General features: G+C 38.3%; 1 protein-coding gene across 9 annotated transcripts; it reads right to left on the minus strand.

The window, feature by feature from the left end:
• Window positions 1–26,716, minus strand: LOC103105375 (sulfotransferase 2A1-like). Of its 9 annotated transcripts, none has more exons than XM_056811026.1 (9): window positions 26,496–26,703; window positions 14,182–14,409; window positions 13,657–13,719; window positions 12,686–12,837; window positions 11,835–12,043; window positions 6,134–6,260; window positions 4,426–4,520; window positions 772–949; window positions 1–672 (listed from the first exon to the last, which is right to left on the minus strand). In XM_056811026.1, exons 3-9 carry the CDS (start codon window positions 13,674–13,676, stop codon window positions 557–559), a joined length of 897 nt encoding a protein of 298 aa, XP_056667004.1. In that variant the 5' UTR covers window positions 13,677–13,719; window positions 14,182–14,409; window positions 26,496–26,703; the 3' UTR covers window positions 1–556. The 9 variants fall into 9 exon arrangements, with proteins under 9 accessions (XP_056667004.1, XP_056667007.1, XP_056666983.1 ...); XM_056811029.1 differs by having other exon boundaries at window positions 26,563–26,702; XM_056811005.1 differs by lacking the exon at window positions 14,182–14,409 and having other exon boundaries at window positions 1–691; window positions 26,496–26,704.
• Between the last annotated feature and the right edge of the window lie 95 nt (window positions 26,717–26,811).

Here is a 26,811-nt window from a genome sequence, read left to right on the forward strand (position 1 = left end):
TTGAGGGTTATGACTTCCATTTATTCAGAGTTTAGTCTTACATTTTATAGTTTATTCAAGCAATTGAAGAGTGACAGTTGATTTGTTTAGAGTAACTTGGGGGTTTACAGGAAACAGGGGAAGGGAAGTCTGGGTTATTTGGTCATGACATTGCAAAGGCTTCTCTGGTCATCCAAATAAGGAATGGCTCAAGGATTATTATGGCCAACTAGGCAAGAGGCTTTTAGGAATTCTTCTTATCTGAATTTTAGCCAGTCAGAAACTTGTAGCTCTGAATTGAGATTGACCCAGCCAGAAATCCCAGGCAGACTTACAAGGATGTCATTATGGCCACTTTCCTCAGTGGGTCTAAATTGTCCTAGGTTCCTCCATACTCCACAGGGATAGGTTGCCAAAAGGTTTGAAAATAGGGGATGACTTAGTGTTGGCCACATACTGAATAGAAGGGTACATGATTGTGGCAGGGATTGGGGTAAAGTAAGGTGGAATAGAGATGAAACATCACTACAGTAATCAGCTGAGGATTAGAGAAAGGGTCTAGTTTTTGTTTTCCTGGTCAGTTCAGAGACCAGTCAAATTTAAAGGTTAGATCTCCCAACTTTTCCTGGTAGATATTATTAAATTTATCATTCTGCTCTGGTGAGAAGTGTTCCTTCCAGTTTCCTGTGACACCTAAAGGGAGAAAAGGACACTGAGTGAAATGCTGGGAGAAATAAGGATCCCTCCCCTTCCTGGTGAAGCCCTGCAGGAATGCTTTAGGAAGGTCCTTACCTTTCCTAAAAAACTTCCCCTTGCTGTGGTCAAACAAGTCTATAGAAGAAGAATAGTTGAGGGAGTCATTTTGACTCATGGAGGAAAAACTGCTGTAATGTAGGATGTTCTCCATATCATCTGGTTCCAGCTTCTGTCCCAGGAAGTTAGCCAGGTTCTGGATAACTTGGTGAGGTTTCTTAGAAATGGGGAGCAGGAATTAGGCTGAGGTATCACAGGACCCCAGCCTCCCTTCCTCCCCAGTAGAGGCATCTCTAGGATCCCTGCTGCTCCTGTAATAAAATCAGATTGGGGAATTCTGGAGGTATGGTTAGAAACCAGGAACCAAGGCTGGAGACTGGGGAGCAGGTGCTCATGACCTATTTTAATTGGTGAGCATGTGCTTATGAGTATATGTATGCATGTGTATAATGCAGGTTTGTCAGTGTGTGTGATTCATTCTGTGTATTTTTGAATTATATGGGCCCTTGTGTCTCTGTGACCATAGGTATGCATTTCTGATTATCTGGGTGTGTATGCTTATATATGTGTGTCTGTGAATATGTGTGTGTTTATGTGTGCTTAGGAATGTGTTTGTGAGTATATGACATGTGCATAATGTATACCTCAAACATCCAAAGGAAGGAATGGCCCTTTCACAAAAGAATAAACTGCTGTTTCATACTTTGTCCTCTGAGCTCTGTCTTTGTGAACTCATTGCGTTGGTGGGATCCAGTGTCCATGACCCCATCTCTCTCAGATGGGGGGCCAGTCCAGGATTGTGAAATGGTGAGGGGCCTCAGTTACTTGTTTTTGGGCACGGCTTAAGGAATGCGTCACCCAGATGGGTTCTGATCAAGGACACATGTGGAATTGTGAGTCGGCTATGGGAGGGGTGCGGGGAGGGAAGGGAGGAAGAGAAAATGATTTTTGTAACCAAGGAATAATGTTTGAAATTGACCAAATGAAAATAATGTTAAATTAAGAAAAAAAGAAAGTAAGTAATGCAGTAAAGTAAGTAAAGTTTTACAGCTGTTGACCAGGAAGGGGGGACTGGGTGATTCTCACTTGCTTTCATGCCTGAAGGGAGTTTCAGCAGTAGCAGTACTAAGGTAGTGATGATTGGGGAATTCAGATTCTGCTACAAAAGGAATTTGTGAATATAGATGGAGGGTGAGGAGTCCTTCTCTGGACGTGAGTGTATAAGATGTGTCACAGGTGCCAGGAGAGGGGCCCCTGCCAGAAAGAGAGTGAAGCAAGTGTTGTGGTGTTGTGTGCTTGTGCAAGAGATACAGAGGAATGGGACAGATTATAGGACTGAAAACTGTGACTAGATCATGGAATCTCTTAGATGGAACTGGTGAGAAGTTGCAAAGATGAGACAGACATCTTGATTTTCTGGCAGGGTTGAGACACCTTGTTTTCAAGCCAGGTTGAATATATCTGAGGGAGGATACATGACTCTTTTTCTGGGTTGCAAGACATGTGAGGTCTGAGAGTGAGCAAGCCAGGTTGACCAGTTTTCAGAATATTTTGCATCGATAAATCCAAAGAAAAAGTACAAAAACTGGAGAATATTCTGCCAGAAGGAATTTGAAAGAGTCATAAAAATCTTAATTCTAAGACAAACATTGAATGTCAGAATGGGGCAAAGACATTCTGTTGTGGGGTGCAGAGGTGAATCCCTGGGGTTCTGGAAGGATACCTTATGCAAGAATGCAAGATTCTGAAACTTAGCTTAAAAATGAAAAGAGAAATTTACCAATTTAGAAAGTAATGTTGAGTATGGCCAGGAGGATAGTACAGGTGGAAAAGCAAGATGGAAGGCTGCTCCCAGAATCTATTAATTCTGGGGATTATATACTCTTTACAACAGTGAGGACTGTAAACCTTAAAATTCCTTAGACTTATAAATGTTGGAAATTTCACCATTGGGATATTTCATACTTGGAAAATTTCTTACTGATAGTCTATTGGAATGGGAACCCCATTGGCATGGGAGGTTCCTTCTCTTCCCTTCTTAAGATTACTTTAGGACAGAAACCTTTTGCTGAACAATGGAAAGGACTTTGACCTATGCTTAAGCATAGAAGAGGAATTTCTTTGAATCATGATTGATTTTAGAATTGATACAATGGAGATACTTGGAATAAACCTCCACCCTATTCAGTCCTAACAGGATTGAGTAAGGGCTGCAGCCTAGATCAAAGATTTAATCATTTGAAAATATGACCTTCAACAGACATGTGCAAAAGCCAGAAACCTCTGGGTGGTCCTGGGTTAAGCTAGAGCCTCCATTGGCACAGGGAAATTGATGAACAGTGATTGGTAGATGGGAGAACTGAGAGGAGGAACTTGGATGGTTTCCTTAAAGATAGGAGGAGCCGGAGACTTGAGGAGGGTTGAGGAGTTTGGTCAGGGTGATTGCGGTGGACTCGGAGAAGCTTGCGCTGAAGGAAGCTGAAGGTGGGGGCCTCTGAGACTGTTTCTCCATTTTGGTCACGTGAGTGATAGGGACTGATCTCTTTTCTTTGCCCCAGCTATCTAAGGGCTTGGGCCTTTTGGCCCAGCCTAAACAGAAGGGGTATTTAAGCCCTATTCCCTTCTCTCCCTTTTTCTCTCTCTCTATCTCTAATTCCTTTCTTGCTCCTATTGTAATTAAACTCCAAAAAAGGCTGACGGCTGACTTGAGTTTTTCATTTAGGAATTACATAGCTGAATTCCTTGGCGAACTTAAATTAATATATATCAGTCTTTTAAAGTGATTCCCTTGTCACAGGACATGATGCTGTGTCATGTGTAGACACGACTCGACTCTAGAGTGGTAACTACTCTGGCATTTGATGGTGGTGGGGGGAGGGCTGGTCATCTGACTGGGGTCTGCCTGGAAACATAGGGAATGACCCTCATAAAAGATTCTTTAGTTTTAGGGACAGACAGATGTCTAAGATATGGCCCAATAGTATTGAGATGTAGTCTGGAGGGGCATCTCTCTGTCCATCTTAAATCTAGAGGAGGATCAAAGAGGGTAATCCCCTCAGGGTTTCTATAGGGGTTATTATATGTTTTGGGTGAGGATGTAAGGGAGCAAAGGAATTTCCCTGATAATAGTTTGCCTGAGTTTCTGGGTATGCAATGGCCATGCCAATTCCACAAGCATCCAAAGCAGGTAGTGTCCAGTTCTTGAAAGAATAAACTGCTTTCTCATACTTTGTCCTCTCAACTCCGTGTTGGTGAACTAATTGCAGTGGTGGGGGTGGGACTGGGGGCAAGGAGAGATCCATCATTCATGACTTCATCCCACTCAGGAGTATATATATGTATTTGTATGACAACATGTGTATGTGATTATGGGTGTGTACTTGTGAGTGCATGATCTTGTTACATTATTCTCCAGCATCCATCATTCCAATACCAATTCCTTGATTTCCTGTGAAATCTGAGCATCTGGGAAAATCCCAGGGGAGCTGGTCATCCAGCATGGAAGCTCCCCAGTTGGAAGAAAACAGATGACCAAAGCCTGGGACCCTGGCCACTTCTCAGTCAACAGGGGCATCTCCACGATTAGCTGGGGCCATGGAGGAGAAGACCCTTGAAAATACTACCTGAAGGGGTGATGGGATCCAGACCTGATGACTGAGCACAGGGAAATGTAGTGGAGAAAAGTTTGTCTACCTGGGACAGGTCTTCGTAGGTGATCAGAAAGGAATTCAGTTCATGCCACACACCTAGCCAACTCTTAGTGTGGTTAAACCAGGAACCATAACTCACTAGAGAGAGAGAAGGCAGAGAGAGGGTCAAAGGCATGCTCCCCAGCCAGGGCCCAAGGCATTGCAGTTCTGACTATGGCAGCTGCTCAGCCCCCTATCTATCCCATGGCCAGGGTGGGGCTCTCCCAGAGGGCATCTGTCTTGTGTCCAGAGGAAGAACATATACTATTTGTTCTTTCTGTAATCAGTAGCAGTGACCTCACTTCTTAGAAAACTTCCTAGTGGCTTGGCACTCTGAAAATTTGACTGAGTTGTTGAGATGAGACAGAGCAAGTTGGGCAGAAAAGAACCTTGGCTGACATCAGGAGGACCCAAGCAGAATCTATGGTGTATCACTTGCCAACTGTGTGACCAGGAGAAAGTCATTTAAATTTTGGGCCTCAAATTTCCTCATTTGTCAAATGAAGAGAAAGGAGGAGAATAAGCATTTATAAAGGCCTGCTATGTATCAAATACTGTTACATGCTTTACAAAAATCATATCATTGGATCCTTCCAAGACCCTACAAGGTAAGTCCTTTTATTAGCTTCATTTTACATTTGAGGAAACTGAGGCAAACAGAAGCTAAATGACTTATCCAAGGTCATAAGCCACTGAATATCTCAGGCAGAACTTAGATTCAAATCTTCCTAATTCCCACCCCAACCTTTTCTTAAATGTCCTGTTTAGATAACTTCTAGCTCTAAATTGATTATCTATGATCTCTACACAGGACAATGGACAGGGCCAGTTTCCTTATCCCCTTTTTTGACTTTATCTGTGGTTTTCCTCACATTCCATGGCAAGCCAGAGTCTTCTCTCATTTGACTGACCCACTAATGGTTATTTTAGACCAGAGGTCTACCACATGGCCCACAACATCCTCAGTGTAAACTGAACCCGATTAAAATGTATTGGAAAATATTTAGCAAAATAAATAAAAATATAATAAAACATAAAATTGCATTTAAAAACCAAGTTCAGTATGCAGCCCAGAGGGATCTGTATATGTGGTTTAGTGGCCCCTATTTCTATTTGAATTTGACACTATTGTCTTAGATGTAAGTCTGCCATATTGCTCTCCTTCAAATAAGGCAAACAAGGAAGGGTAGAACTTGGAGAAGCTCATGATCCCCCCTAGTCATTCTACTGATCCTGTCCCATCAATGCTCCTGGTGTCATAGGAAGGAGCAGGAAACTCTTGACAACTCTTTCCCCTACTCAGGGTCTGGAACATCTCTCCTCACTAAGGTTAGCCTTGCCACTGATGTAATCACAGAACAGAATGAGGAATCTCTTCTAAGTCCAGATTCTGCTTGAAGTCTTCCAGGGATGGGATATTTGCTTCCTCTGGGAGGGTTCGAAGTCCTCAATTCCAGATTGAGCCCATTCCAACTTTGAACAACTCTGATTCACCAGATTAACCATATATTGGAAATATTTATTTCCGTGATCATATGTACCAATGGGTATCATATTTCTTGTCTTCTCAATGGGTGAGGGAGGGGTTAGAGAATTTGGAATTGAAAATTAAAGAGAATAATGAGACATAAGAAATGGGACCTCAAAGTCTAGCCATGTTTTCCTCCCTATCAGCTTTGTCCCCACCACCCTAGATCCCCAGGTATAATAACCTTTGCCTTCAATGAACTGATGAAAGAAGTCATCAAAGGAATTGAAATCTGGCAGAAACTTCGAGAAATTGTAGAAATGATAAAAGGAGACCAGAACATCTTTTGGGTTTCGTACCAAAAACACTACCTAAGGACAAACAAAATGAAGAAAGGATAGTAACAATCCTGAGATTTGGGGTAAACTTCTAGAAATTGTTGCCTAACCAATTTCCTTAGGGAATTTTCTTTATCTCCACTGTAAACCTCAAATTTCCTTAGGCTTATAAATGTTGGAAATTTCACCATTGGGATATTTCATACTTGGAAAATTTCTTACTGATAGTCTATTGGAATGGGAACCCCATTGGCATGGGAGGTTCCTTCTCTTCCCTTCTTAAGATTACTTTAGGACAGAAACCCTTTGCTGAACAATGGAAAGGACTTTGACCTATGCTTAAGCATAGAACAGGAATTTCTTTGAGTCTTGATTGATTTTAGAATTGATACAATGGAGATACTCCACCCTATTCAGTCCTAATAGGATTGAGTAAGGGCTGCAGCCTAGATCAAAATTTAATTATTCCAATCTCTACCATACTCAAGTTAACAGGATTTAGAAAGGGCTGTAGCAAAGGAGTATAGATTTAATCATTTGAAAATATGACCTTCAACAGACATGTGCAAAAGCCAGAAACCTCTGGGCGGTCCTGGGTTAAGCGAGAGCCTCCATTGACAGGGAAATTGATGAAGAGTGATTGGTAGATGTGAGGACTGAGGGGAGGCAACTTGGATGGTGTCCTTAAAGATAGGAGGGTGTGGAGACTGGAGGGGGGTTGAGTTTTTGGTCGGTGTGGTTCCTGGGCTCTGAGGAAGCTTGCTCTGAAGGAAGCTGAAGGTGGGGGCCTCTGAGACTGTTTCTCCATTTTGGACACGTGAGTAATAGGGACTGATCTCTTTTCTTTGCCCCAGCTATCTAAGGGCTTGGGCCTTTTGGCCCAGCCTAAACAGAAGGGGTATTTAAGCCCTATTTCCTTCTCTCCCTTTTTCTCTCTCTCTATCTCTAATTCCTTTCTTGCTCCTATTGTAATTAAACTCCAAAAAAGGCTGACGGCTGACTTGAGTTTTTCATTTAGGAATTACATAGCTGATTCCTTGGCGACCTTAAATTAATATATATCAGTCTTTTAAAGTGATTCCCTTGTTACACCACTTAGCTTCCCCCATATCTGTCTCTTTTCCTAGGTTCATACACAATACTAAAACTCAAGATCATTTAAACTGAGATTATCTATTTATAGATTCCTATATTGATTATCTATATGCTCAAAGGATAAGGAAAGGCTAGATGAGACCATAGAAATCATATAATACAACATCCTTATTTTCTGGAAACTGAATTCTGCAGAAGGAAGTGATAGAATCATAACTAGGACAGGTCAAATGATGCTTTTTCCAAAGGCACGGAACTTTAGACAATGCTGACAGAACTAGTATTACTTTTGGCCTGCAGAAACAATTGAGCCTAACACTTTAGTAAGAACAATTCTTTATAAATAAAAAGCTATTCAAGCCTTAGAATTATCTCTGTGCCTCCAACTCCTTTTAAAAAAATTAAATTGAATTTTTAATAGTTGTTTTCTGACATTTTGTAATCCATGTTTTCTCCCTCCTTCCTTCTCCTCCTCTACCTAGGATGGCAGGCAATATAATATAGATTGTACATGCATTTGCTATCATACAACACACATTTTCCTATTGATAATGTTGTGAAATAAGAGAGATCACTTATATTAGAGAAAAAAAACAAGTGGAGGAATTAAAGTGAAGAATAGTATGCTTCAATCTGCATTCACACTCAGTTTCTCATATTGTGGTGGAAAGTCTTTTTCATCATGACTCTCTTGGAGTTGTCCAACATCCTTCCACTGCTGATAATAGTTTAATCATTCACAGTTGATTATTATACATTGTTGCTATTGCAGTGTACAATATGCTCCTAGTTCTGCTCATTTCACTCTGCATCATTTCTTATAAATCTTTCTAGGTGTTTGTTTTTTCTTGAGATCATCCCATTCACCATTTTTCATGGGATGATACTATTCTATTACAAGCACATACCACAACTTGTTCAGTAATTCCCCAAACTGATGGATAACCCTTCATTTTTCAGTTCTTTGCCATTACAAAAAGAACTCCCATAATATTTTTGTACAAGTAAATCCTTTCCCCTTATCTTTGATCTCTTTGGGATATAGACCTAGTAGTGGTACTGTTGGGTCAAAGGGTATGCACAGTTTTATGGCCCTTTGGGCATGGCTCCAAATTGCTCTCCAGAATGCTAGTGTTCACTAATAGTGCATTAGTGTCTCAATTTTCCTACATTCCCTCCAATATTTCTCATTTTCCTTTTTTATCATATTAGCCAGTCTGATAAGTGTGAGGTGGTATCTCAGAGCTGTTTTAATTTTTATTACTCTAATGAATTGTGGTTTGGAGCATTTTATCACATGACGAAAGACAGTTTTAATTTCTTCATCTGAGAATAGCCTATTCATATCCTTTGATTATTTATCAACTAGGAAATGCATTGTGTACTTATAAATTTGACTCAGTTCCCTAACTTTTGAGAAAAGAGACCTTTTTCAGAGACACTTGCTATAAAACTTTTCCTCCAGTTTTTGTTTCCTTTTTCATCTTGATTACATTGGTTTTGTTTGTGAAAACCTGTAATTTAATGTAACCAAAGTGATACATTTTACATTTTGTAATGTTCTTTATGTCATGTTTGATCATAAATTCTTCCCTTATCCATAGATGTGAGAGCTAAACTCTTATGCTCCTCTAATTTCTTAATATCACCCTTTATTTCTAAATCATGTATCCATTTTAACTTTACTTTGTTATATAGTGGGAGATCTTGTTCTCTGCCTAATTTCTGAGAAACTTTCACATTCTGCAAGGTTTCCCAGGAGTTTTTGATGAATAATGAATTTTTCCAAAATCTTGGATCTTTAGGTTTGTCAAACACTTGGTTACTATGGTTATTAACTACTACATGTTGAGTACCTTATCTATTCCATCGATCTACTTGTCTATTTCTTAGCTAGTACCAGGTGGTTTTGGTGTTGCTATTAAATAATACAGTTTGAGATATGGTACAGTGAAGACACTTTCCTTCACATTTTTTTCATTCATTCCCTTTATATTGTTGGTCTTTTGTACTTTCCAAATGAATCTAATTTTTTTCTAGAGTTCTGAAATAACTTTTGTTTAGTTTGTTATGGTACTGAACAGGTAAATTAATCCAGGTAGAATTGCCCTTTGGGTGTGTCTTTTCATCAAACTTTTTAATTTCCCCCCAATCCTCACCATTTCCTTAGTCTTGCTTGTACTGATTATGCCATCCACCTTGGGCTCCTTCCCACTAATCTGAAAAACCTCCTTATGCTGCTTCTGCTGTAACTCTTTCAATTCTGTTGGCAGGTCATCACTGGAGAGACTGTCTATTGCCTTTTTTGTATCCCCAGGGCTTATTACAGTGCTTTGCACATAATAGGTGCTTAATGAATATTTGCTGATTGATTGAGGTGAGTTTGAAGAAAGCCAGGAAAACTAGGAGGTGGAGTATTCCAGGCCTGTATGATGGCCAATGAAAAGGAAGATATTCATGAAGAGTCATTTAACCCCATTTGCATAGCTCTTACAGCTCATCTGCCTAGGCACCAATACTTTGTATTGATGCTGAGATGGAAGGTAAAGGTTTAGAAAAATATGTGGCTGAGATCTTAAGCCTACACATGGTGTTCTTCTGTTTTGAAAATGTTTTGCTATCATTGACTCTTGAAGGCAGGAGAGATGATATACACCAAGGAGTAAAAGACAGACTAGGAAGTTGGGTTCTGATGCTTCTTTCTGTTAATTTTAAAATTACTCCACCCTACTCAGACAGTACTTTAGGGGAAGATAAAGTTGTAAACTCCTGATTGAACAATGAAGGTACTTAACTCATACCTTATAGTGAAGCTAGAACTTTAAGCTAAGTCTATTTTTAGATCTAATACAAAAAGGTGTTAAGTAACTATAAAGGTTAAATTAATCATAAAAAAAGTCAAGTAACTGAAAAAAGGTGAACTTAATAAAGAAGTGAGAAGTAGTTCAAAAGAGATAATCTAGCCAGAGAAGGTGAGAACTAAAGAGTGGACAGTCCTGGAGAAAATCTAGTCAGAGAAGGTGAGAACTAAATAGTGGGCAGTCCTGGAGAAAAGCATCTGCTGTGATTGGTCGACATGAAAATTTAGGGGAGGTGACACAAGAAAAAAGATCTTTAAAAGGAGGTCTAGATGAGCAGCAAGAAGTGAGTTCAGGACTGGAACTCAGCCTGGAGGATCTCCCTCAGACAGCTTCCTTGAAACAGTCTCATGGTGAGTGATAAGACTGACTCCCTTTCCCTTGGGCTCAGGGAGGCCAGTTTGGCCAAGGCCTTTAACTTACTGCCTGGCTCAGCCTGAGTTGGAGCAGTTTAAATTAACTCTTTCCTTTCCCTCTCTCTTCTCCTTAATTCCTTCTCTCTCTATTAATTAAAACCACCATAATTTCCAGCTGACTTGGGCATTTTATTATTTGGGATTTTCCCTGGTGACCAAATTAATAGATTTTAAGTTACAGCCTTAAAATTATCCTTACATTTCTTGGCAAAGAGAATGTTGTATTTATGGAAGGTATACCACTAGTCATTCACTCCTTTCTTCTGACTGCTTGTTTTAGTACTAAAAATCACCGTGTGCCTTTCTTCAGGCTACCAAAGAATCAATTTTACAGCTAGATGGGGATCACAGAGGCCATCCAATACCAACCTCTTCATTTTACAGATGGTGAAACAGAGGGATAGAAAAATTTAAGTGACTTACCCAAGGTACAGAGCACACATCAGCAATAGGATTTGAATCTGAAGTAGTTTGAATGAGGGAAGTAGGTTAGATAATAAAATTGGAGTAGATAAAGCAGATCAATCCCTTCCTACATTTTTAGGAAATAAACCCAGTCCCACCAGGAGGTCAAGCAGATTATACAGGGGACAGACTAGAATCTAATTAGCCTAAGGATTTTACACACACACAAACTATATATGTATATATCATATGTGTGTATATTTTGTATATGCACATGTATATATTTTTCTGAATTTAATAAACACCAAATAAATGGGTTTTTCCACATACATAAGACCACAGAAAAAGTGGATCATACATGAAACTGCTTCAACTGCATAGAACTTGTTTTTCTTTTTAAGAGTATAATCAATTCAACAAGTAGCTTTCCAAGCTATTCAATTTCTCCCTGCTTCTTCTTGACTTTTCTCTTGATCTATTCTTGGCATTTAAAGAAAAAGATGCTTCAGGGGCAGCTAAGTGGTACAATTGGTAGAGTGGCAGGGCCTGGAGTCAAGAAGATGTGAATTCAAATTTGCCTTCAGACACTTCCTACCTGTTTGACTCTGGGCAAGTCAACCAATTCAATTTGCCTAGCCCTTGCTCTTCTGCTTTATAGTTTTTACTGAGAGAAAAAGTCAGGGTTAAAAAATGCTCCAAAAATCCTTTTTTTTCTTTTGTTTTTGTTTTTCCTAGTCTATCTCTTTCTCTACTTACCTTCCTACCTGTTTGTTTGCCTCTTTTTTTTCCTAGAAAAAAAGAGAAAGAAAGTTTCTGAGTCCATTTTCACTTACTCGAACCTTGGAGTTCTTCAGGTTTTTAATGAAAAAGTTGGCAGGGAGGTGAGTAGTGAGAAGGCGTGGTTCAGGTATTTTGGTCCACTCTTTCTGAAAGATAAAGTTTTCAATCCAAGGGACCCGAATAAAGGTAGGAATGTTATTTTGGTTCTGCAAGTCCTCCTTGTTGAGCATAAGGCTCAGAATCTGCTGCATCCAGTGTGTGCCTGTTAAAGAAAGGAAAGAAGTATGGTTGTGAAGGTTGAACCTCTCACTATAGTTAAAGACAGAGGTGAGGTGAGGGAAGGAGACACAGTTTCACTCATTTCTTATTCCCCAGGAGTTGACGACCACCACCTCCATTGCTTGTCCTCAAGCACAATTCTAATGGAGGCAAAGTTGGCCTTCAACATATCCCTATTTCTTCCCCCATCCATTGATTTCTCTAGTTTGTTTGCTGTCCCCAGCTGCCCAGAGTCCTGACCCCAATGTCCCATTCAGTCTTATACTTTCAAATTAGCACTGGTACTCCAGGTCTGGGCAACAGAAAATGGGCATTTCATTATGTGAAGATCAGACATTTAACCAAGAGTATCTTCAGTGTGGATAAAGGCCCACTTGGCAATTCTCTATCTGATAAGTCAGGACCCCTGAAGGGGGAATTCCTTTGTGTTTCTAGAAAAGATCGAATTATTGTCCTCTCCCCTCAAAGAATCCCATTTCATTCAATATGTCACTCAAAGAGGATTCTCTCTAATGTATCTGTGGGAAGAACCACATTGATTTGTGGAGATGAGTGATCAAGGAGGAAGGAGATAGAGCTATGGTAGGAATAGTCATCTAAAACCTGATTGTTAAATCTATGTTACCTGATTTGGGGTAGGAGAGCAGGAGGATATCTGTGTCTTGGAATTGGAATTTGCTAGCAAAGTGCAGGTTCTCTTTAGAAAAAAATGCTACTGGCAAGGGAATGCCCTCAAAGACTTCCATAACCTTAGTTTTCTCCTTGCTAGTTGCTTCCCTGCAGGGAAAAGAAAGCCCAATATAAATGTTAGTGAAATTATATTAAAGGATCTACTACTTGGGGAAAGTCTCTAATGCTGGCAATTCTAACTCTCTAATTCCCTGGTAAGAAGATGAGTTCCAGAAGAGCCAGTCTCCTGGAAGAGAACAGCTGCCAGTTCTGGGGGAAAGTGTTCTAAGCAGCCAAATGTGTTCCTTGGTCTGCCCTCTGCTGAGTTAGAGATTCTTAATGTTGCTGCCCTTGAAGTAAAAGGTCTACACACAGTACTTCACTTAGCATGCCTGATCTGGGAGTAGAGTTGGGAAAAGGATGTGTTTAACAAGAATTTGCAGAGAAAGCAGTGCTGAATTCAGTGCCAAGTGGAGAGACCCTCCTCTAGCCTCCATTTAAGAACAGTGCCCAGACCAGCCATCTCTTCATTTCCTACCCAACTGTGTTCATTTACATCTCTTCATTGTATTACCTTTAACCTCATCATCAGGCAAAATCATACCAACTTTGATACTCTTACCTCATCATTGCCTTCTCCCCCTGGAAACTCCATGATTAGATTCAAACTTCCATTTTACAAGGGCATCAGGCCCAGACATCACTTCACATCCTACCCAGTTGCATTCCTTTGGACCTTTCTATCTCCATGCATTCTGCCTTATCAGATACCTTCCCTTCTTGCCCTCCTATTTTTAGTTTCCTCCATTGTATGTTCTTCCTCTATTAGACTATCAACTCCTCGAGGCCAAGGACTTTCTTTTTCATGCCTCAAATAGAGTGGGCACTTAATAAATGTTTATTAATAGATGAAGCTTCAGGTCTTACCTCTCTGTCCTCCTCCACATAGGATGGGAAGGGATTTGGGGAGAATTACACAGAGCTGAGAATCTGAATAAGGGAAGGTTAAGAATAAAGAAAGAAAATATGTATTGATTAAATGTTTACTTTGTGCCAAGTCATATGCTAAAGCCTTTAGAAATATCATACCATGTAATCCTCACAATCACCTTGAGGCAAGAGATTCTATTATAATTCCCCCTTTTAGGTGAGAAAACTGCAGGTAGATAAAGGTGAAGAGAGAAGGTCATTATATTAATGAAATGAGAGAATTGGAAGGAAAATGCACTGAAACCCAGAGAAAGGATGTGAGCAGGTAGATGAGATAGTGCATAAAACAGTGAACTTGGAGTAAAAAAGACTTGAGTTGGAATCATATTTCAGACACTTAGCTCTTGGCTTTGGGGACAATGAACCTTTCTCAGCCTCAATTTCTTCATGTATAACATGGGAATAAGCATCTACATAGGTTTGTTGTAAGGGCTAAGTCAAGAAGCATTTGTTAGCATTTACCATGTATCCGGTCATGTGTTAAGCTCAGAGGATGTAAAGAAATACAGTGTCATCATCATCATCATCATCATCATCATCATCATCATCATCATCATCATCATTAGCACCAGTAAGGAAATCCAGAGTCCAAATGGTGGAGCCAAGATGGCCAAGTGAAGTCAGCATTTTTTCTGAACTACCCTAATATGTTCCTTCTTCAACAACTTAAACAACACACCAGACTGAATTCTGAGTGGAAAAGTAAATAACAAAATCACCGTGAGTCATTTTTTCTAGCCCAGGAAAGCTTAGGAAGATAGAGAGTTCTATAGGTGGGTGATGATTGAGAACACAGCACAGAGAAAGTGGAAACTGTGGGGCAAAAGCAGTGCCCAGGGACTGTACGAAGACTGAACAACCAAGTCAGAAAGAGATTCCAAGGGACTACAGTACTGTCTGAAGGCACAAGACCAAGCACCAATAGGGAGCTCTGTTGCCTATTACCCAATTAGAGGTTACAGTTCAAGGGTAGAAAGAAATGGTCAAAGTCAATAGAGAGCAGGGCATCACTTGAGTGAGGACTAGAGCACAGACCGTGAGGGCAGTGACCCAACCTCTCTATTGCACCATACTGGAAGCTCTGAAAACTTATATTGGGCTGTGAAAGCAACAAAAGGACATAAAGTACAGAAGCTTAGGTCATACATCCACCTTTACACACACATTCCCATCCTGTGCTCCTGGAGTACCCGTTAAGTGGTGGCACCACAAAGCACAGTGTTGCTCACGTACAGTACTACTTCTGGTGACATAATCCTTTGTGTGGCACTTTGTTCTGAGAGTAACTGAATCAGAACGATGCCGTGAACAATGGATTATGTGACTGCACAATGGAAGATGTGAGTGGTGACCTGGGGGAGGGGATTCTGCACTTTGGATACTGTTGCCTGGTATAGTGGTGGCAGTGATGTACAAGGTGTGACAGGCTCATCACAGCCAGCACTGCAGCCTCTGTTGTCCCAGACAACAGTATATAGTGTCACAGGCCCAGCACCACCTCCAGTATTGTATACAGGCAAAGGATAGTGGTAATTTGGCCCTCCAATAGTCTAACGGACAGTGAACTGGCCCCCTGTGTAAAAAGTTTGGGGATTCCTAGTGACTAGGAGTTGATCAGAGTTCAATTCTAACATAACATTGTGAAGATTAGATTTGGCTCTCCTCTGATTAAACAATGAAGGTAATTAGCTTTTCCTTTATTATGAAGATTAAATTGTAATCCCCTGTCTATTTTTAGATTCTAATCCCTAAAATGTAAACCCAGGACTTAAATTAGACCTACCCATTTTAACCACAAAAAGTTATGAACTAACCACAAAAAGATGTGAACTAATCACAAAAGGTATGAACACCCATTTCATACACTGAGTGGGAAGACTGTGATTGACGTGTGACAGAGCAGGCAGTCCTGGAGAGGAACATCTCCTGTGATTGGTAGATGTAAAATTTAGGGGAGGTGACATAAGAGAAAAAGGTTTTTAAATAGTGGAAACAGACACACAGAGAATTTCAATCAGTCACTCAGGCTTAGAGTGAAGATCAATCAGTCACTCAGACTTGGAGTGAGGAATCATTAGTCACTCGAAGTTTATTCCATTTATTTATTCCATTTGCTGAAATAAAAGACCAAAACAAATCTTCCTTTCCCCCTGCTTTAAATTGTATCAGCTTCCTAGTTTTTTTTTTTTTTTAATTTTGAAACACTACCCTAAGTATGTGTAAAGTGATTGAATTCTAGCTTGCCTTGTCCAGAGGATATTAATATGCTAGACTGGTTGAGATTTAGCCATATTCTCTGGCTTGTTTTTATTATTAACATGATGTACTAAAATTAGATCCCTTTGAGATAAAAACTAGCTATTATGTAAAATATGGTAACATTGACATTGAATGACTAATAAATGATTGAATAAAAAAAAAGAATTTGACTGGAAGACAAACTCTCAGATGGAGTAAAGAGAGACTCTTGGACTTGGAGGGAAAGAGACAGACTCTTGGATGGAGTAAAGAGAGACTCTTGGAGTTGGAGTGAAGAGAGACACTTGAGCAGAGACTGGAAGACAGACACTCAGACTTGGAGTGAAGACACTTGGCTGTCGAACTGGACCCCTAGAGGAGCTCATGCAGGAGACCTCAGACTGCTTTCATTTTGGATAGTCGCTGTGGTGAGTGTAAAAGCTGACTTCCTTCCTTGCCCTTTCTGGAGGTGTGACCCTCCGAGAAAGACCCATCGTCTTAAGACTCCTTTCCTCTGACTGGTGCCTTAGAATTTCTAACTAGTTCAGAGGAAGCTGAAGATCTCTGTCTGTCTGTCTGTCTGTCTGTCTGTCTGTCTGTCTGTCTCTCTCCCTCCCCCTTAATATCTTCCCTCTATTGTAAAGTAAACTACTATAAATTACATTTTACTTTAGTAATTCATTTTGGGAATTAGTCATTAAATCCCTAGTGACCACCAATTAAATCTATTGAGTCCAAGTAACTATAAATTTAACAATATTTGGATGACCATTTCAGTTGTGATGAAATCCCCTCAATCAAATAAAAAATTAATCGGAAACTAAATAATCTAATTCTTCACAAGAATGGCTCAAAGAACAATCATAGAACCCATCACTGATTTAATTAAATGGTTGATAATGAGGAGACAATATATCACAATTTAATGGAGACCTCCAAAGCAGTACTTAGGGGAAAATTTTTTATCCTTGAATGTTAATATAAATTAAATGGAGAAAAAGTAGGTCAATTAATTGGGCACACAACTATGAAAAATGTAGTATTCCAGTATATTAGCATCTTGAAAGTATTATTGGTGGATTGATATTGTATCTTATGTGTTCATATATCAGAGTTATGGTCACCCTACTTTTGATTATTGTATTTCCAAGTCTTCATTCCAAAGAACAAAAGAATTCCTGAAAAGAACATTATTTGCCATGGGGTCCTAGCTTCCATCTTGTTAGACCACATTCCTTACCAAGTCATATGTTTGATTAATCTCCTCACATTAATGTGATTGTCAATTGAGTCAATGTTAAAACCTATGCCATGTCACATGTTCATTAGCTACCTCCCGCTCCACATTCCTAAATTCTCCAATAAAAGTTTGGGGACATGTTTAGAGCCCTCTATCAATAGCATTAGAAGGGCACACATGATTGAGCCCATGTTTTTTAACTCCTTGTTTCTGAGTCTTTATTCCTTTGTCACTATCTCTCTCTCTCAATCTCTTTCTCTCCTTGATCCATTTCTCCTCAGTTTCCAATCTCCTTCTCAGGTGTCCACCCATGAAAATATTAATATGTAGCTGCAAAATGTTATAAAAAACTAGATAATGAATAAATTAAAAATGTCCAATTAATGACTACATTGGAAATCCTAAAAAATTGAAAGTAAAAGAACCATTGAGCTAATCAATGAGACTAGGAGTTGGTTTTATGGAGTAAAATAAAATAGAATATTGGTTAATTTGATTAAAAAAGGAGAGAAGAAAATCAAATTACAAATTACAAATTACAAATTACAAAAATACAAATTACAAAAATACAAAAAAAATACAAAAAATACAAATTACAAATACAAATACAAAAGCGAAAAGGGTAAAGTCGCCTCCAATGAAGAGGAATTAAAGCAATCATTAGGAGCTATTTTGCTCAATTATAGGACAGTAATTCTGATAATATAGGTGAAATAAATGTAACTGATGCAGTGTGAAAGGAGCAGAACCAGTAAAACATTATACCCAGGGACTGATACACTGTGGTATAATCTAATGTAATGGACTTCTCTGCTAACAGTAATGCAAGGATCCAGAACAATTCTGAGGGACCTGAGAAAGAACACTATCCACATTCAGAGGAAGAACTGTGGAAATAGAAACACAGTAGAAAAACAACTGCTTGATCACATGGGTTGATGGGGATATGATTGGGGATATAGACTCTAAACGATCACCCTAGTGAAAATATCAATAACATGGAAATAGGTCTTGATCAATGACATGTGTAAAACCAAATGGAATTGCACAATGACTACAGGAGGGGGTGGGGGTAGGAGAGAGAAGGAACATGAATCTTGTAACCATGGAAAAATATTTCAAATTAATTAATTAAACAAAAATTTCCAAATATATTAAAAAGAGAAGAATGTTGGAAATAGTTATTACATGTAAATGGAGAAAAATAAAATAAAATATAATTAAAAAGTAACAAGTTGGAACCTCAGTTTAAAAAATAGGCTCATAAGAGGCAAATACAGTAGAGGAGAAGATTGGGGTGCAGATGGCTAAGTTTGAACCTTACTCTCATTGGAACTAGCTCAAAATGAGAATAACACCCACATAGTTGGCTAAAGAAAACTATCTTACCCTATAGAGACTAGGATGGTAGAGAGAATAAGGAAAGAGGGCCCTAAGGAGGGTGAATTGGGGTGGAGAGGTTATTGAAAACAAAACATCTATGAAGGGAGCTGCTAGGTAGCTAGGTGGCTCAGTGGATTGAGAGCCAGGCCTAGAGATGAGAGGTCTTGGGTTCAGATCTGATCTCAGAAATTACTAGCTGTGTAATCTTGCACAAGTCACTTAACTCCCTTAGCACTCTTTTGTCTCAGAACCAATACACTGTACTGTTGCTATGATGGCAGGTACATGTTTATTATTATTTTTAAATAATCTGTGAAAAGGGAGAAGCTAAAAAGAGAGAGAAAAAGAAGAATAAGTAGGGAAAAATAAGATGGAGAGAAACATAATAAGTAATCATAATTGTGAATATGAGTGGGATGAACTCACCCATAAAATGGAAAAGGATAGAACAGTAAATTAAAAAACATTATGCCACTATATGCTATCTATAATAAATTGAAACTGAAAATAGGAAGGTACAACAAATAAGTAAGAGAATACAGTAGAAGCTACTGTGCCTCAGCTAAGGGAAAAAACCCAACAACTGTGGTAGCAATCATAATCTCACACAAAACAAAAGTAAACATAGATCTAATCAAGAGAGAAGGAAGGAAATTACATCATGATAAAAGGCACCATAGACAATGAAACAGTATCAATTTTTAAACACCTATGCACCAAATGGCATTGCATCCATATTCCCAAAGGAAAAGTTATATGAATTACAGAAAGAAATAGATAGAAAAAGTAATTAGTGGGGGACATCAACCTTCCCCTCTCAGAAGTATATAAATCCAACCAGAAAACAAAGAAGGAAAAAGTTTAGGAGATAAATAGAATTTTGGAAAGGTTGGGTATTAGAGACTTCTGTAGAAAAATGAATGGGAATAGAAGGGAATATGCACCTTCACCAAAACTGACCACATAATAAGATATAAAATCCTCACATTCAAATGTAGCAAAGCAGAAATCTTAAATGCATTCTTTTCAGGCCACAATGCAATACAAATTATACTCTATAAAGGCCACAGAAAGAAAGACTAAAAATGAATTGGAAACCAAATATCCTATTCTAAAAAATGAATGGGTCAAAGAACAAATCAGAAAAAATCAACAATTTCATTAAAGAAAATTACAATTAAAAGACAACATATCAAAATCTATGGGATGTAACCAAACAAGTACTTAAAGGGAAATTAATATCTGTATATATTTACATCAATACCATAGAGGTAGATCAATAAATTGGGCATGCAACCAAAGATAATAGAAAAAGAACAAAGTAAAATCCTCACAATCAAGGGAGAGATGAATAAAACTGAAAGTTAAAAGCCATTGAACTAATAAATAAGACAAAGATTGGGTTTAATGAAAAAAATAGATAAGCCATTGATTGACTTGAATTAAATGAAAACAATTGAATTTTTAAAAAAGAAAGAAATCCATATTACCAGTGTCAAAAATTTAAAAAGTAACAACACAACCAATATAGGAAAAATAAAGCAACCTCATCACAGAATAAGAAATTGAATAAGCCGTCAAAGAACTCCCTAAGAAAAAGGCCCCTGTGTGACCCTGGGCAAGTCACTTGACCCCCATTGCCTAGCCCTTACCACTCTTCTGCTTTGGAGCCAATACACAGAATTGACTCCAAGGCGGAAAGTAAGGGTTTAAAAAAAAAGAAAAAAAAGAAAAAGGCCCCTAGGGCCAGAAGGATTCACAAGTGAATTGTACCAAACATTTAAAGAGCAACGAACTCCAATACTAGACAAACTATTTAGAAAAATAGGGGAAGAAAGAATCCTTCCAAATTCTTTTTGTGATAAAAATATGGTATTTATACTTAAACCAGGAAGAACTGAAACACAAAAAGAAAAATTAAAGAGCAATCTCTTTAATGAGTATTGATGCAAAAAAAAAATTTTTTTTAAACCCTTACCTTCCGTCTTGGAGTCAATTCTGTGTATTGGTTCCAAGGCAGAAGAGTGGTAAGGGCTAGGCAATGGGGGTCAAGTGACTTGCCCAGGGTCACACAGCTGGGAAGTATCTGAGGCCAGATTTGAACCTAGGACCTCCCATCTCTAGACCTGGCTCTCAATCCACTGAGCTACTCAACTGCCTTCTTGATGCAAAATTTTTAAATAAAATAGCATATTAGCAAAAAGACTCCAGCATGTCATTACAAAGGTTATTCACTATGACCAGGTAGGATTCATACCAGGAATGCAAGGATGGTTCATTATTAGGAAAACCATCCACAGAATTGACCATATTAACAAGCAACCCAACAAAAATCACATGATTATCTCAATAGATGCAGAAAAAGCCTTTGATAAAATACAACACTCATTCCTATTGAAAACACTAGAAAGTATAGGAATAGAAAGGCCTTTCCTAAAAATAATAAACAGTATATATCTAAAACCATTAGCAAACATCATCTAACTAGAAGCCTTCCCAATAAGATCAGGAATAAAACAAAAGATGCCCATTATCACCTCGGTTATTTAACATTGTAGTAGAAACACTTGCAGTAGAAATTAGAGAAGAAAAAGAAATCAAAGGTATTAAAATTGGCAATGAGGAGATCAAGCTATCACTCTTGGTGGATGATATGGTGGTTTACTTAAAGAATCCTAGAGAATCAACCAAAAAGCTAGTGTAAATAATCAACAATTTTAGCAAAGTTGCAGGATACAAAATAAACCTGCATAAGTTATCATCATTTCTATATATCTCCAACCCATTTCAGTAGCAGCAATTAGAAAGAGAAATTCTATTCAAAATCACCCTAGACAAAATAAAATACTTAGGAATCTATCTGCCAAGACAAATATAGGAACTATGTGAACACAACTACAAAACACTCTCCACACAATTAAAACTAAATCTAAACAATTGGAAAACATTGATTGCTCATGGGTGGGATGAGCTAACATAATAAAAATGACAATCCTAACCAAATTAATCTACTTATTTAGTGCCATACCCATTGAAATACCAAAAAACGTTTTTACTGAATTAGAAAAAAAACCCATATTATTTATTGTACCAGAAGTGTGACCACCGTGAGCCAAAGAGCTGATTTTTTTTTTGTGGGCATAAAATATGGAGCCTGAAGTCTGCATACCACATCCAGACTGTGACATGAGATGTCAGATGTTCAGATGACAACAGCACATGATTATTTCAATAGATGCAGAGAATTAAACAAAATACAATACCCATTTCTTATAAAAACATTTGAAAATCTTGGAATGAATGAAACATTCCTTAAAGTGATGAATGGCATCTATCTAAAAGCACTGGCCATCATTATCTGTCATGGGAATAAACTAAAACCCTTCCCAATAAGATCAGGGCTAAAATAAAGATGCCCATTATTATCACTCTTATTTCTTGTACCAGAAATGTGATATCCATGAGCCAAAGAGCTGACTTTCTTTTTGGGGGCACAAAATATGGAGTCTGAAACCTGCATACACATCCAGACTGTGACTTGAGATGTCAGATGTCCAGATGACAATAGGTTCTATGGGTTATGAATGATTGCTTAAGAGAAGTCATTAACGGGGAAAATAATTGGAACATTCTTAAAGTGATTTAGGAAATATTTTTCTGAAGGGTTATAAATTCTAGTAAGGTGGGATATACCTGAGTCACATCTCATCTTTCTTCTTTCCCTTCTTGGGTCATTTGGTTATGACACTATAGGAATAGGGTCCCAGTCTCCTCTTTACATATCCTCTAGAGTGTATGGCAAGGAGAAAATGGGGGAAGTATACAAGCACTTTCATCATTTCAGAGGCCCTTATACTATTCTTATTACCATTATATCTTATTTAAATCACATAGTTATAACTTTATCAAACTATTATAGTGGAATCATTGAGTGCTAAAAATTACTTAATTAGATTTCTTCTTATACTCCCCCTACGGCCCTAAAATTGGGTATGTTCAATGATGGACCAATACTAAATATATAGAAGGTATTCCTCTCTGGACAAAGCATGGTCCAGAGGGCACATTCCCATACTGAGGCACATAGATGACAATCAAAGGGGAAGAAGAGGGAAAAGGGCAAACTTATAACAGTGAAATATAGCAAACTTATAAGTGAGGCAGAGGTATATAAGGTCTTCAGGAGGAAAGCAGTCTCTGCTTGTAACATAAATGCAAAATGAAGGAAATGAGTCAAAGTTTAAAAAAAAACTGAAGTATATTAGAAGAGCACATGAAAGGTTTAACTCTTTAGGTTAAAATTTTGGGATGGTATCAATTCATATTGTAGAGTCACAAATATCAGATAATGGCACATGATTATCAGTTTTACACATATATTAATTTGACACTGACAAGGTCTCTTCTGGGGCAAACACAGGATGCACAATGTTGGACTTCCTGTGAATAGGCAGCAGCAGCCATTAGACATCAGCAGGAGATGGAGCTGGGTTGGGAGAAGCAAGGTAGCTGTTGCTGTTGGTGGTTCAGAGTAGTCATGGATGTTCAGGAGGGGAAATTCATTGGCAAAGTTCTTCAAGCACAGTGTCCTCAAGTGTGGCTCTTGATGAGAAATGATGATGGTTAAGTGGATACCTTGGAGTCACAAGATGTTAAATAGAGTGGTCTCTCAATAGTCTCATCTATTAAAAATGAGCCAACTCTCTATAGACTATATACGCTATAGTCAGAAGAGTGAGAAGTTTGGCTTTTCAAGGTCTGCAAAGACTCCTGACTCCACACCCTTCTGCTTATGTCCTTATGATGTGAGCTGGCAGTGAGTAATAAGGGGTACTAATAAGAACAGGACCCTCATATTCTGAAATCTTGCATTTCTAACTAGTTAAACATCAACTGCAATTCTCATAAATTCAGCATTAGTCAAGCATGAATTGTAGACTGTTCAATTATCCACTCTGTGTACTAAGATCTCTAACATTCTATGCTAGGCTTTGTACCACCTCTGTTTTATTAATTGCTTATATTGTTCTTAGAAATAATTAATGACCTATAGTGGTCCCCCAATATATCCCCTCCTTGTGTTCCCACTCTGGAAGGGCATCAAGATCTCTCCCTGACAAATGATGACAAGGTGGACAGTGGAAGAATATGGAGCCTGGGCACTGGAGACTCTGGCATCCCAGAAGAATCCCTCAATCTTGTGCATGTTCTTATTTCCTATGGCAACAAACTCTAAAACATACCACCACCTGAGTTTGGAAATGGAGCTGCTAAGTGATCAGACCCCAATAAATATGCCAACCCTGATCCGCAGGGTGTGGAAACTGCCACTCCACTGTAGAACCTGTTACTCTATGGGGGAACTTCACCCCTTGGTGGAAGCTGTCACTACAATGGAAGCTGCCACTCTAAGGGGGAATCTTCAGTCCTTTGAGGAAGCTGCCATCCTATAGAGGAGCTATTACTCCATAGTATCAGCTTCAAAGACACTACTCTACTAGCCCATGGGTTTATCCATTGGCCATAAGGTTCCCTGATTTGTCCCCAGATGATTCGACCTGCTATTATGCCACCATAAGCCACTTCTTTAAATAAAATTCTTTTCTTACTTCTGGACTGAATGGAGTTTGAGTCTCCTATTCTTGGGACAAGATGTTGCTCCAAACTTGGGTGTGTTTCTCCCACATCACTTAGATGGGGTGACTTGTAGTAATCTGGGAAGTCAAATGTATGGAGCAAAGATGGCTTCTGAAAATGTCCAAAGTTTTAGAGCAGAGGCCTTCATCAATGGCAAAGGAATAAAAGTGAAAACATGAGTTGATCCCATTGCCAGTAAAGAACTTACTCATTCATGGCAGGGAAAAATTTAAATTTAAGGAAAATGTTCACTTTTAGTTTTAAAAATCATAGTGAATTACCAGAGGACATTTACAAGTTGGGATTTTCTTTAACAGTGATTCTAATAATTGACTTAGGGTTTAGAGAAGGTGATAAGGTTTCTGAATAAAGTTTAAGTTGAAACTGGGAAAGCAGAACGAAGAAAATCACTTTGTAAACTTGACTAAGAATTCATTTCAAAATCTAAAAATGTTTAACATTTCCAATTTAAAAGGTCACCCAGGCCATAATAGACATAGAGGCAGTAACATCATTTATCTCGACCATGACAGCAAGACTGAATAAGGAAAAGAGGTACAGCTGCTCAGGAGTGGTTCTTTCTGTTAAGAGTAACAAAAGAAGGAAGTAAATGATACTTAGAAAGGACCAGACTGGAGGTATCATTCCAAAAGCTTCAAATTAAAGGAAAAATAATCAAGTCATCACAAAAAGAAAAACCAGAAAGAAAATTCCATCCCACATATTCCCCTCTTGTGAGGAGGAGAGACTGCACACACAGACAGGGGACAGTGAAACAGGGTAGAGAGAAGGTAAGAGACATATAATAGAAGCCTGTTGGTATCTTCATGAGGGAAATATAACCTTTTAGGGAAAAGCAATTAAAAGTAGAATGAATCATAAAAAATGTGTGTTATTGAGGGTAAAATGGAGCATTAATGAGGACTAACAAGAATCAAATTTTCTAAATGAGAGGGAAAAAAGGAGTTACAAATAAGCTCTTTAATCACAGGTAGAGGTTAGAGAAAGGCCAAAGAATGACACTATGACAGTCTAGCCCAGATCTGATGGCCTTATTTGAGCCCCTGAATTATGCAGGGGCTTTCCTCAGGATTCCCAAATAGTAGCATCCCCTCACTCTACTCAGGGCCAGGTAAATAGTGATGGGAGCCATCTATTCAGAAATCATTCATCTTGATGAATAATTTGTCAGCCTCATAAGGACTACCTTTGCTACTGACTTTAAGATCTATAATAGGTGTGAATTGGGATTAAAATAAAATCCAGTTCCAAAAAATAAAAAATAAAAAAAGCCTCAGAAGCTATTTGACATTAATGCCTGAAAGGAAGACCTTCAAAAAACTTACAAGTAAATCCTTAGTATTCAGCCTCAAATAGGAAAGTCTTGTTGCTAAATGTAAACTATCTGAGTGTCACCAATAATATAGGTAGACTCTATAAACTTAACTCTATTTTTGTGTAAGTGCTAGAAATCATAGTAAGTGTGTCTCCAATTCTAGCCAAATAAGTATGAGAAAAGTAAGAAGTAACTGAGGTAAGGGAGATTGGAAGTACAAGGAGTAGGTGTTAAAAACAAGAAGTGGGGATTTGAGACAGCAGTAGCAGTATACTTGCTGATAAGAAAGTGAAATAAAGAGAATTTAATAAAGTGGCAATCCACAATAATTTAAGTAAAAGGAAATCTAAGATTTAAGTATAGAAATATTATACACAGTCAGAGATGTCCTAGTTCCTCAAAATGAGTCACTTCAGAATTCAGTTCTGTAAGGATGGGCTAGAAACAAAGTTCAGTCCAGTCATCTGAGGAAGTTCCAAGGAGATCCACACAGAAAAAAAGTAAATAATAATTACTGTCTTATTTTTTTAAAAAAAAGGCAACCAAAGGCAGGTTTTTCCTTAAAAGGTTGTAAATTTATAGATTTCTGTTGGCAATCCAATCTCTGATCATTAGGCTTGTTACTTTAAGGAAAACACAGATCAAGTCTGATTTTGTTTGACCAGGTTGGAAGGTATTCATGATAATGATCTGTAAACCTTTTACATGGAATAGTTTAAATTATGATTTTCTTAAGGTTAAATCAGAGGATTTCGGCATTTGAACTCATTCAACTAATTTTATTCAATTATTCAAAAATTCAATGAAGAATTTCACTATTCTTACTAGTGAAATGTATAACATACAGCATTAAACAAGAGATTTATTTTATAGGCATAACAGTTCATCATATATTTAAAATCTGTATACAAGAAGAATTTAAAGAAATTTCAAAGACTTTACCTTTCATTTAACTTCTTTATCATTCATTCTTAAACCTTCAAAAATACAAACTTGAATCTTTCTCTACCTGATTTTCCCTTTCACAGTCCTACTGTCAGGTGACAGACAAACATTCAGGGGTCCCGGAGGGGTGAGGAGAATGAGATGCGGTGAGGAGGATGTCAGGAAGGCCACTGAAGATGATCAATAAGAGGCAAAGTTTCTTTCATCTCAGCTAGTATTTTATAGGGAAATGTTACATAAGCTAAAGGATTAGGTAATCCTTTTGCATAGACAGAGATTAGTAATGATTTACAATTTTAGCAGAATGACTTAC

Source organism: Monodelphis domestica, chromosome 1, assembly GCF_027887165.1.
Source record: "Monodelphis domestica isolate mMonDom1 chromosome 1, mMonDom1.pri, whole genome shotgun sequence".
Classification (NCBI taxonomy): Eukaryota; Metazoa; Chordata; class Mammalia; order Didelphimorphia; family Didelphidae; genus Monodelphis; species Monodelphis domestica.